Source organism: Symsagittifera roscoffensis, chromosome 3, assembly GCF_963678635.1.
Source record: "Symsagittifera roscoffensis chromosome 3, txSymRosc1.1, whole genome shotgun sequence".
In the NCBI taxonomy this organism is placed as follows: Eukaryota; Metazoa; Xenacoelomorpha; order Acoela; family Convolutidae; genus Symsagittifera; species Symsagittifera roscoffensis.
The window spans coordinates 5674396-5687132 of record NC_087064.1 but is presented as its reverse complement, the minus strand read 5'-3'; the positions used below and the strand labels follow the sequence as shown (position 1 = coordinate 5687132).

The following is a 12737-nucleotide window of genomic DNA, read 5'->3' as shown; positions in this document are numbered from 1 at the left end:
CTCAAAAAAACTATGAAAGTTAGTTTAGCAGACATTTTTGATTTCGCGTCCGAAGAGGATCGGGAAGAGTTCATTGAAAAACTGCTATCGGATCCAGAAAACAAAACCATCGCAAAGAAAGCATTCGCCAATATTGGCCTATATGCATATGAGCATGTTGTCAGGATCTCATTCAAAACTCAAAAAGAAAACGTTTACTTCGGCAAAATCCCGGTTGCGTTTGCGTATTGGACCAAACTTGCCATTTCTGCAGAGGACAATAGCGTGTTTAACGACGAAATTATATACGACGTAAAAACTTTGTTGTACAGTCTCCTGCCAGGTGAAAAAGTGCCTCGAGAATTTAATACTCCTCTCGAAATAAGCCCAGATAATTTCAACATTGCAAATTGGCCTTACTGTCCGAAAAAAATACTGTGGGTTGGTGCAACGCAAGAAGAACTGTCTCGGTCAATTTTGGATGCTCTTGAAGTGATTTCTGAAGACAGTGCAGTTTGTTTTTCATCAGATGGACGCGATGCTTTGAAAACAGACACTTTACTTTTCCAAAATCTAATAAGTTCACTTTATCTGGCCAAGCAATTCATCAACAAGAATTTCGATATCGGTAATATAACGAAACCCGAACTTGACTCGGAGATCTTCGCGGAATATTTGATAACCTTTGGGGGCGTGAGCTACATAAGCGATGTTGATATTTCAACCACGTCGTGGTGGCACAATAATAAAGACCCAAAAAGCAGTGGACTTTATCAACGCGCAATGATGCTGTGGGAAACAGCGCAAGAGTCAAATAAAAACACCAAGTTCGAGTTCACTTTTGTAACGCGACTTCAACTAATTTCTTACGAAGGCCTGACCGAAGTGCATGCTGATAGTTTATTCGCGACAAAATGTGCAGAAATAAACAATGATTATGAGGACATTTCAGGCTTTGGTAATTTGACGGATCCAATTTTCCTGAACAAAATTCTGTTCCACAGCAACGAAGATGAAACCAGAAAAGCTCCTTATGCAATCCAAGGTCAAATTATGGGCAGAGGTCAATTTATTGAGAGATTTGTCCCGCAGTCGGACATTTTTTCAAGCTATGAACAAGTTTTTGTCCTGGACGAAGGAGCTTATATCGTCGCATTCAATTTACCGGACAATGACAAGTCAAAGGACACAATCCAAGTGGGGGATCACTTTTCAAAAAGCAACGGTTGTTTGCTAGCTGATTTGGTGAAACATAAAATATACAAGAAACACAGAAATGTGAACAACTACTGCTCGTGTATCATGATCGAAGAAGATGAAGAGAAATCTCCTTCTCGCAGGCCGACGAGCATGTTCACTTTAGCTGAATTGGTGAAAAAATTGTTCTCATTGTGTACCGGATGTCTCGCTGCTTTCAGGTAAATGGTTTTAGATTATGACATACAATCAGCTTTAAAAAAAATGCTGACAGAATTTTAAAAAGATCACGGGAGCGCCTCTGTTTTTGGAGAAAATAAATTGCAATTCGCCCTGGTTTCAGAACTATTTTCATAAGAGGGACAATAATTTCAAAGTGAAACAGGGATAGCCAGTTACTGTGCAAGTACCACACAATGTTCCGAACATATTCTTATACATACAAAAAAAATTTCAAATTAGTGTTGTTTTTGCGCGTGGTGTGATTAAAGGATCTGAAGAAAACCTGAAATTTAGGTATAATCGACCGTCACAGTAAAAAAGGCAAATTGGGCATTGGATTTTGTCGAAAAATGACTAGAAAAAAACAAACAAAGTTCACAGAAAAAAAAATTTTTAGCAAAAATTTTTTGGATTTTTGAGTTTTTTTTCAAAAAATGGCGCCAGAAAAATTTCAAAAAATAATTCACTTGAGTTTCATGGCTTATACTTTTATAATAAGCCTGCTCGCTGGCTTTAACCCTTCAAAATTAGACTAAAGCTCAAATTTCGAACCGGTTTTGCTCAACACTGGGGCAATTTTTATAAATCACTCAACCCATTCCGATTATCATTTGTGCTATTTGTTTTGTATGAAAAACAACATAAGACTGCTCGCTCACCCTATTCGCTCGAAATTAGACTAAAAATCATAAGTTTCAAACAAAATTTCGTTTCTAAGTTTTTAACGTCAATCGAATCAAGATTGGAAGGGTTTTGATATGATGTATCACTCGACTCATTCCGATGACTATTTGTGGTATCTGATTTTGAGTGGAAAACAAAAAAAAAGAACAAAACTGAAAACACACCCGAATACAAATTCCCCCCCCCCCCCCATTAGTCAAATGTTCCAAGCAATGAGCCGGAAAAAGTATCAAATTATAACCATTGACTGGGTCAAGTTGTTTTAAGCAATTCATTCATACCGTCACGGGACATAGAAGTTACAACTTTTAGTTATCAAGCGTTGAATAGAAGGAATTTTTTTACATATTCATTGTTAAAAATTAGACATCTGATAGATGAAACACTTTTTTTTTACTACCGCGCGATGAAAAACAAGGCTATGATGTTTCAAGTCATTGCTGGGCATTTAGCTGGAGAACATAAGATAGCTCTTCTTAGTGTTAAAAAATCCCTGTAAACTGCAGAAGTAGTTTGAAACTTTGGACTTAGTTATTCGTTGGAAAACTTAAAATGCAAACTAGTTCCTCATACAAGTTGCCTTGAACAAATACCAAGTACTGAAATAAATAATTAGAATCCAGTATAGAAGAATTAGATTTGATTAATTCCCCTTGAAGATGATAGCTGAGGGTTTTGTGATTTGGACTAATTTGCAATTTTGTTCAAGTACATAAATCACATCTAATGTTTTTCAGCAAATTGGCAATTTTATAATGTTCAAACGCGGCGTTTTACAAAACAAATTATTGCAGATGCACATTTTTTTTAACATCCACCTGCGAGGATCGATAAATTAAGATACGTAAAAAAATTATATCTCAAAGACTTATTGCGAAAAATTTTGCACCAAATAATGATCTAAGATGAACGACTTTGGATGAAAAAGTGGAGTCAGTAAACTACAATACAAAATCAAGTTTGCTTGTACAGTCACGGGAAGTATAAATTGCAACTTTTAGTTTTGAACGTCGTTTTTTTATCACGGGTTTTTTTCGCGTCGTTTTGTTGTTTTACCAGAAAGAGTCAAACAAAATTCCCCTTAAACAAGGCAAGCAGTATGAAATTTTGACTTAAACTTTTTTGATGGAAAGTCAAGGAGCCAAGCTCGGCTATTATATAAGTTTTTCATAACTTGAAAATACATAATAACACAACTGCTCGATTCAAGATGAAGCTGTGAGTGTTTTGACTGCCGTTTAAAGTCTATGGTGTCGTGTTTGCGTTCAAAAAACTATAATTTTTTCAAACCAAAAAGCAATAAAAATATGAAATAATTTTCTTTTGAAAATCATCACCCCAACCGTTATTTGAAATACAAAATGATTTCAAAGTATCAAATAGACCAAAAAGCATGAGTCAATTATTTTAGAACGATTTCTTAGATAGAGTAAATCACTGCTTACGCTTAATTAGCAAATATATCGCGCGTTTATTGCCCCAAATTCTCAATCTCTAAACCCATATAACATTACGTAAAATGATCACAAATAAAATGTTAATTTAATTAAAGCCCAAGACAACAAGACGGCTCTAATGATAATTTAAAGTTCTGTTAAAAATTGCTAGTTAAAACACCGAAGTTTGTTAAAAAAATTCAAATACTTACATTACTTTCTCTTAAAGTTGGAACAAAAACTACTCAGCTACGAAGAAATGTTGACTCAGTTTCTGTCATTTCATTGATCAAATTGCTGATTTTTAATCAATTTTAGACTAAAAAGTTGATTAAGTTTTTAAATCTCGTTCATGCGAAAAAACTTTTTGGCACTAAGAAGAGATATCTGGCATCTTCTGGTTAATTAGCTAAACGAGGCCTTGAAACTATTTTTCGTAGCGTTTTTTTTTGACCGGCTACATTCGAATAGTTTGGTCCATCAGATGTCAAAACTTCAACCGTGAAAAGGTAGTAGTTGTCGAGAAAGCGGCAGAAACACAAAAAAATTCATTCAGTTCATCGCCTGAAAACTAAAAGTAAAAGTTGCAACTTCTACACAGAGACGAAGCTTAAAGTAAAAATTGAAGTTGCACTTTATACACAGAGACTAAGCTTCGCTTTGAAAAAACCAGCGAGATCACGACAAAAAGCTGCTCCATAAAGTACAATTAGAAAAAATAGAAGTAAGACTCGAATTAGTTAAAATTCGGCTACGCTTCGGAATCGAACCTGCTACCTACTGCTACGAAAATTTATGAGTCTCACGCACTAACCGCTCAGCCACCGACGCTTATTTAATACCAAGCCTTAGCCACGCATAAAGCAGAGAACAGCTGCTATGCAACTTCCTATGCTACAGCGAAATTTTCATATAAAAGAACAATTTTCAATGAACACTTTTATTTGCGAGTTAAGGTTTAAAAAAGGGATTCGTACTAATACACTAGCTTCTGGCTAGTGTAAAAACCCGTGACTGTATTATAAGTAATCTAATTGGAAAAAATTGACTGAAAGGTATTTTATGTTTCTGCTTCTTCAACCCATTCATTTTTGAGTATGATCGACAAACTACAATCGCGCTAAGCAAACATTTACAATTTTTGTTTTTCATTTTGAACGTTAGATGAGTTTGAATCTATAAAGAAACCAAAGTTCAAATGTCACATAAAAAAAGATTTTTCCTGGATAAACAAAAAACTCACCATTAGTCAAATGTTCCAAGCAATGAGCCGGAAAAAGTATCAAATTATAACCATTGACTGGGTCAAGTTGTTTTAAGCAATTCATTCATACCGTCACGGGACATAGAAGTTACAACTTTTAGTTATCAAGCGTTGAATAGAAGGATTTTTTTACATAATCATTGTTAAAAATTAGACATCTGATAGATGAAACACTTTTTTTTTTTACTACCGCGCGATGAAAAACAAGGCTATGATGTTTCAAGTCATTGCTGGGCATTTAGCTAGAGAATATAAGATAGCTGTTCTTAGTGTCAAAAAATCCCTGTTAACTGCAAAAGTAGTTTGAAACTTTGGACTTAAAGTTATTCGTTGGAAAACTTAAAATGCAAACTAGTTCCTCATACAAGTTGCCTTGAACAAATACCAAGTACTGAAATAAATAATTAGAATCCAGTATAGAAGAATTAGATTTGATTAATTCCCCTTGAAGATGATAGCTGAGGGTTTTGTGATTTGGACTAATTTGCAATTTTGTTCAAGTACATAAATCACATCTAATGTTTTTCAGCAAATTGGCAATTTTATAATGTTCAAACGCGGCGTTTTACAAAACAAATTATTGCAGATGCACATTTTTTTTAACATCCACCTGCGAGGATCGATAAATTAAGATACGTAAAAAAATTATATCTCAAAGACTTATTGCGAAAAATTTTGCACAAAATAATGATCTAAGATGAACGACTTTGGATGAAAAAGTGGACTCAGTAAACTACAATACAAAATCAAGTTTGCTTGTACAGTCACGGGAAGTATAAATTGCAACTTTTAGTTTTGAACGTCGTTTTTTTATCACGGGTTTTTTTCGCGTCGTTTTGTTGTTTTACCAGAAAGAGTCAAACAAAATTCCCCTTAAACAAGGCAAGCAGTATGAAATTTTGACTTAAACTTTTTTGATGGAAAGTCAAGGAGCCAAGCTCGGCTATTATATAAGTTTTTCATAACTTGAAAATACATAATAACACAACTGCTCGATTCAAGATGAAGCTGTGAGTGTTTTGACTGCCGTTTAAAGTCTATGGTGTCGTGTTTGCGTTCAAAAAACTATAATTTTTTCAAACCAAAAAGCAATAAAAATATGAAATAATTTTCTTTTGAAAATCATCACCCCAACCGTTATTTGAAATACAAAATGATTTCAAAGTATCAAATAGACCAAAAAGCATGAGTCAATTATTTTAGAACGATTTCTTAGATAGAGTAAATCATTGTTTATTGCCCCAAACTCTCAATCTCTAAACCCCCATAACATTGCGTAAAATGATCACAAATAAAAGGTTTATTAAATTAAAGCCCAAGACAACAAGACGGCTCTAATGATAATCTAAAGTTCTGTTAAAAATTGCTACTTAAAACGCCGAAGTTTGTTAAAAAAATTCACATACTTATATGACTTTCTCTGAAAGTTGGAACAAAAACTACCCAGCCACGAAGAAATGTTGACTCAGTTTCTGTCATTTCATTGATCAAATTGCTGTTTTTTAATCAATTATAGACTAAAAATTTGATTAAGTTTTTAAATCTCGTTCATGCTAAAAGACTTTTTGGCACTAAGAAGAGATATCTGGCATCTTCTGGTTATTTAGCTAAACGAGGCCTTGAAACTATTTTTCTTAGCGTTTTTTTTGACCGTCTACATTCGAACAAATAATTTGATCCATCAGATGTCAAAACTTCAACCGTGAAAAGGTAGTAGTTGTCGAGAAAGCGGCAGGAACACAAAAAAATTCATTCAGTTCATCGACTGAAACCTTAAAGTAAAAGTTGCAACTTCTACACAGAGACGAAGCTTAAAGTAAAAATTGAAGTTGCACTTTATACACAGAGACAAAGCTTTGCTTTGAAAAAACCAGCGAGATCACGACAAAAAGCTGCTCCATAAAGTACAATTAGAAAAAATAGAAGTAAGACTCGAATTAGTTAAAATTCGGCTACGTTTCGGAATCGAACCTGCTACCTACTGCTACCGAAAATTTATGAGTCTCACGCACTAACCGCTCAGAGAACAGCTGCTATGCAACTTCCTATGCTACAGCGAAATTTTCATATAAAAGAACAATTTTCAATGAACACTTTTATTTGCGAGTTAAGGTTTAAAAAAGGGATTCGTACTAATACACTAGCTTCTGGCTAGTGTAAAAACCCGTGACTGTATTATAAGAAATCTAATTGGAAAAAATTGACTGAAAGGTATTTTATGTTTCTGCTTCTTCAACCCATTCATTTTTGAGTATGATCGACAAACTACAATCGCGCTAACCAAACATTTACAATTTTTGTTTTTCATTTTGAACGTTAGATGAGTTTGAATCTATAAAGAAACCCAAGTTCAAATGTCACATAAAAAAAAGATTTTTCTTGGATAAACAAAAAAACTCCCCATTGGTCAAATGTTCCAAGCAATGGGCCGGGAAAAGTATCAAATTATAACCATTGACTGGGTCAAGTTGTTTTAAGCAATTCATTCATACCGTCACGGGACATAGAAGTTACAACTTTTAGTTATCAAGCGTTGAATAGAAGGAATTTTTTTACATATTCATTGTTAAAAATTAGACATCTGATAGATGAAACACTTTTTTTTACTACCGCGCGATGAAAAACAAGGCTATGATGTTTCAAGTCATTGCTGGGCATTTAGCTAGAGAACATAAGATAGCTGTTCTTAGTGTCAAAAAATCCCTGTTAACTGCAAAAGTAGTTTGAAACTTTGGACTTAAAGTTATTCGTTGGAAAACTTAAAATGCAAACTAGTTCCTCATACAAGTTGCCTTGAACAAATACCAAGTACTGAAATAAATAATTAGAATCCAGTATAGAAGAATTAGATTTGATTAATTCCCCTTGAAGATGATAGCTGAGGGTTTTGTGATTTGGACTAATTTGCAATTTTGTTCAAGTACATAAATCACATCTAATGTTTTTCAGCAAATTGGCAATTTTATAATGTTCAAACGCGGCGTTTTACAAAACAAATTATTGCAGATGCACATTTTTTTTAACATCCACCTGCGAGGATCGATAAAGTAAGATACGTAAAAAAATTATATCTCAAAGACTTATTGCGAAAAATTTTGCACAAAATAATGATCTAAGATGAACGACTTTGGATGAAAAAGTGGACTCAGTAAACTACAATACAAAATCAAGTTTGCTTGTACAGTCACGAGAAGTATAAAATGCAACTTTTAGTTTTGAACGTCGTTTTTTTATCACGGGTTTTTTTTCGCGTCGTTTTGTTGTTTTACCAGAAAGAGTCAAACAAAATTCCCCTTAAACAAGGCAAGCAGTATGAAATTTTGACTTAACCTTTTTTGATCGAAAGTCAAGGAGCTAAGCTCGGATATTATATAAGTTTTTCATAACTTGAAAATACATAATAACACAACTGCTCGATTCAAGATGAAGCTGTGAGTGTTTTGACTGCCGTTTAAAGTCTATGTTGTCGTGTTCGCGTTCAAAAAACTATAATTTTTTCAAAACAAAAACCAATAAAATATGAAATAATTTTCTTTTGAAAATCATCACCCCAACCGTTATTTGAAATACAAAATGATTTCAAAGTATCAAATAGACCAAAAAGCATGAGTCAATTATTTTAGAACGATTTCTTAGATAGAGTAAATCACTGCTTACGCTTAATCAGCAAGAAATATATCGCGCGTTAATTGCCCCAAATTCTCAATCTCTAAACCCCCATAACATTACGTAAAATCATCACAAATGAAATGTTTATTTAATTAAAGCCCAAGACAACAAGACGGCTCTAATGATAATTTAAAACTCTGTTAAAAATTGCTACTTAAAACGCCGAAGTTTGTTTAAAAATTCAAATACTTACATTACTTTCTCTGAAAGTTGGAACAAAAACTACTCAGCTACGAAGAAATGTTGACTCAGTTTCTGTCACTTCATTGATCAAATTGCTGATTTTTAATCAATTATAGACTAAAAATTTGATTAAGTTTTCAAATCTCGTTCATGCGAAAAGACTTTTTGGCACTAAGAAGAGATATCTGGCATCTTCTGGTTAATTAGCTAAACGAGGCCTTGAAACTATTTTTCTTAGCGTTTTTTTTTGACCGGCTACATTCGAATAATTTGATCCATCAGATGTCAAAACTTCAACCGTGAAAAGGTAGTAGTTGTCGAGAAAGCGGCAGAAACACAAAAAAAATTCATTCAGTTCATTGCCTGAAACCTAAAAGTAAAAGTTGCAACTTCTACACAGAGACGAAGCTTAAAGTAAAAATTGAAGTTGCACTTTATACACAGAGACAAAGCTTCGCTTTGAAAAAACCAGCGAGATCACGACAAAAAGCTGCTCCATAAAGTACAATTAGAAAAAATAGAAGTAAGACTCGAATTAGTTGAAATTCGGCTACGTTTCGGAATCGAACCTGCTACCTACTGCTACCAAAAATTTATGAGTCTCACGCACTAACCGCTCAGCCACCGACGCTTATTTAATACCAAGCCTTAGCCACGCATAAAGCAGAGAACAGCTGCTATGCAACTTCCTATGCTACAGCGAAATTTTCATATAAAAGAACAATTTTCAATGAACACTTTTATTTGCGAGTTAAGGTTTAAAAAGGGATTCGTACTAATACACTAGCTTCTGGCTAGTGTAAAACCCGTGACTGTATTATAAGTAATCTAATTGGAAAAAATTGACTGAAAGGTATTTTATGTTTCTGCTTCTTCAACCCATTCATTTTTGAGTATGATCGACAAACTACAATCGCGCTAACCAAACATTTACAATTTTTGTTTTTCATTTTGAACGTTAGATGAGTTTGAATCTATAAAGAAACCCAAGTTCAATTGTCACATAAAAAAAAGATTTTTCCTGGATAAACAAAAAAACTCAAGCCCTAAATAAATGCACTTAGTTTTTCAAAACTCAATACATGTGAGTAACATAATGACTGATGTTTTCCAATCTAAGACTACTAGTTCTTGAGTTTAAAGGTGGGAAATACTTTCCATTTCATAACTGCTACCCTAATAAAATTGACATTTGATGGGCTCAATAATTTTGAAAGCAATAACTTTATGAAATTTGATTTGAAAATTATTCCAATAAACACCATGAGAATGGAACCGAACAAAACATAGCCAATAAGAAGTTGAAGTTTTGTTTCATAAAACTCAATTAATTAAAGAAAACTAGTTCAATATGTAAATTGCTGGGAATTCTGATTTTTAGAGTCCATTTTCAAAACTAAGTCATTCATGTTTTTTTGCGCCATCTTCACTTCTGAAACTGGAGAGCGAAAATTTTTCAAACTTTTAGCCATAGTAATAGTATTGAACTTCAAACGAAATGAAAAAAAAAGACTTCAAAAAATCGAACTTGAGAGTGAACCGAACCTGAAATATAAAACAAAAAAAAACAGCAATGCCGCAATAAAGGTCTGCTGTTCGTGCATAGACATTTAATTTGATGAATAATTATTTTTCAGCTCGTCTTTTTGGCACCATCTAACCCACTCTCTATTCTACCCTCACCTACCCAGAGCGCAGGAGTACATCAGTCCCTCAATGACCCCCACGCCCTGCTCTTTCGCATTCAACAAGTACTACTTCAACAGGTGATACTACTGATGTTTTTAGTCACCAACTCTGAGGACTAACACCGAGGATGATTCGGCTCTTTTCCTCATGAATTTAACAGCCGGATCGTTTTATATACTTTGTTACGTAGCTGCAGACTCGTAGACATAACAAGCGTAAAAATCTTATTAGTGTAGTAGAATGATTTAATTATTAAACAAATCTTAGTATCATATGCAATTGACTCTATATGAAATAAATGTTTTCCCAGTTTTAATGCGGATATTTAAAGATCCCAGTTTTAATAGGGATCCCAGCTGTAATACATGGAACGACAAACTGTTTCCAAAACTTTCCCCCTTTCTGCAATTGACGCTATATGAAATGAATGTTTTCCCAGTTTTAATCAGGATATTTAAAGTTATGGAAACAAACTGTTTCCATAACTTTTTTCCAAAACTTTTTTTTACCACTTTTTATAGACTACCGACGCCAGATGACAACTACACTCCCGAGGGAACTTTTGAGTCCAGCTACCGTACTTGTGGTCCAATGAATTGCTATTGTGAGGCGAAACGCATCTACAAAGTAATCAAGTAAGTTAGGTCGTTTGAGAAATTCACAAATTAATTTCTTCAAAAAAAACCGTTTAGCTGAACAACCTTTGTAGTATGGCATGTTCGTTACTGTTAGCTAGAGGCGAAGTTTGTCTAAACATTCATGGAGTCAAGGGAGTTTTGTCGGGAAAACTTCTTCTGTCGAAGCCCAAAAACTACGTTCATAAGCTTAAAAATCAAATCTGTTTTGGACAGCTCGAAAACTCTTACTGGCTGAAAATTTGGGCATGTTTAGCTGTACCTTGACAACCATAATAACGGCATAAAAAGGGTCTCTTTAACTATTTCCCACCTTTTGCAAAAGGTAGGCAAATTGAAATTTGATTTGAACCATTGAAATTATTTCTTTATAAGGGTGGCAATTCGTTACGAAGTACCAAAGCGGGAATAGTTACATAAAAGTTCCCATAAAAGTTTCTCTTCAGTAATGGATTCCTTTCTATTCCAAGAAATTAAATAGCTTTCCGAATTTTGGTCAGTTCTTGAAGCAAATTACAATATTTCATTTTAGTATCCCGAATACGAATCTTCTTCTCGTTTCGGCCAGCTCACTTCCCTGTCGAAAATGTGAGAAAGAAAAAGCTTTCAAGGAATTGGTGTCCCACACGCCTATTGAGAAAGTCAGATACCAGCTGTGCGACTATGAAGACATAGCACTTAAGAAGAGACCAGACGGAGACTGGAAATGCCCCAAAATACCCCAGCAAGAAGATCATTGTCTATCCGGATTTGTACAAGGCTCCATGTTATTAATAATAACCAACTTGCTATTAGCATTCTTACTCATCAATTAGACGGCAAAAAGTGTCATCGACAGCAGAATTGCCATAAAAGTTGCCTTATTTTATAACTTTGATCATGCACTTTTTGTAGACGCTTCTATTTTTCTAGTTGACTCCAAAAAAATTTTTTAATGAAAATTTACTTTTCAGAGGATGACAAATTGTGATACATTGAAATTGCAAGTTAATTTTAAAATTTCCCTCATGATTCAAGTAAAACATTTGTCATGAATAAAGGTATTTTAGTGTGTCATAATTGCGTGTTTCTTTCTTCCAAAATCTTACAACCCGGCAGTAATGTTTAGGGCTCAACAAAAAAAAAAACACAAAGCCGAATCGAAGTTTTGCACTACTTGCAATACAACACGGACATTATGGCAAGCTAGCCGGCATATAATGTATCGACACCCGCAAAGTCCTAAGTTCTATGAAAAAAATGTCGATAAAGACTCATCAATTTCATGCGTTTCTCTTGTTTTGTATATTTTCATTTTTACCGCTAACGAGACAGACAGACAATTACTAGTATTGATTAGCATCAAAACCAAGTTTACGCAGCGGTAACTAAGCCAACAATATTTCAGCAGAAATCAAGTCGGCCGAAAAAATATTGTCCTAAAAAATTTGAGCGATTAACAATTTTTGTTTAATTTTGGACCCGAACATCTATTCGATTGTCGGGTAAACACTACCTCCTTTATCACAACGAGCATACGGGAGAACCCTGATGAAGCTGCCAAACATCTCCAGCTTAATAATTAACGACACATCGGGAGTTTTTCTGGGTTCTCCCTACTAAAAACTGTACGCTTAGGCCAGACATGGAGTTTCACGCAGTTCTCCGCACGCCGAAAAAACTGGCCACTGGAAGGGCATAGTTTCACCAAATACAAACCTTTTTCTTAGGTGTGATATACAGAGAGGATTTGTCGGCATCGGCACGAAGATGCTATCACTGGAAATGGTGGTACCCTTT

The 12737-nt window shown here is 34.4% G+C and overlaps 1 protein-coding gene across 1 annotated transcript in view; it reads left to right on the top strand.

The window, feature by feature from the left end:
• LOC134841521 (voltage-dependent calcium channel subunit alpha-2/delta-1-like) overlaps positions 1–11875 on the top strand; it is a gene marked incomplete in the record, with an annotated part of 18481 nt that extends 6606 nt beyond the window's left edge. The window contains 4 exon segments of the mRNA XM_063857552.1: positions 1–1397; positions 10272–10400; positions 10845–10958; positions 11491–11875. Coding sequence (XP_063713622.1) covers positions 1–1397; positions 10272–10400; positions 10845–10958; positions 11491–11773 — 1923 coding nt within the window.
• Between the last annotated feature and the right edge of the window lie 862 nt (positions 11876–12737).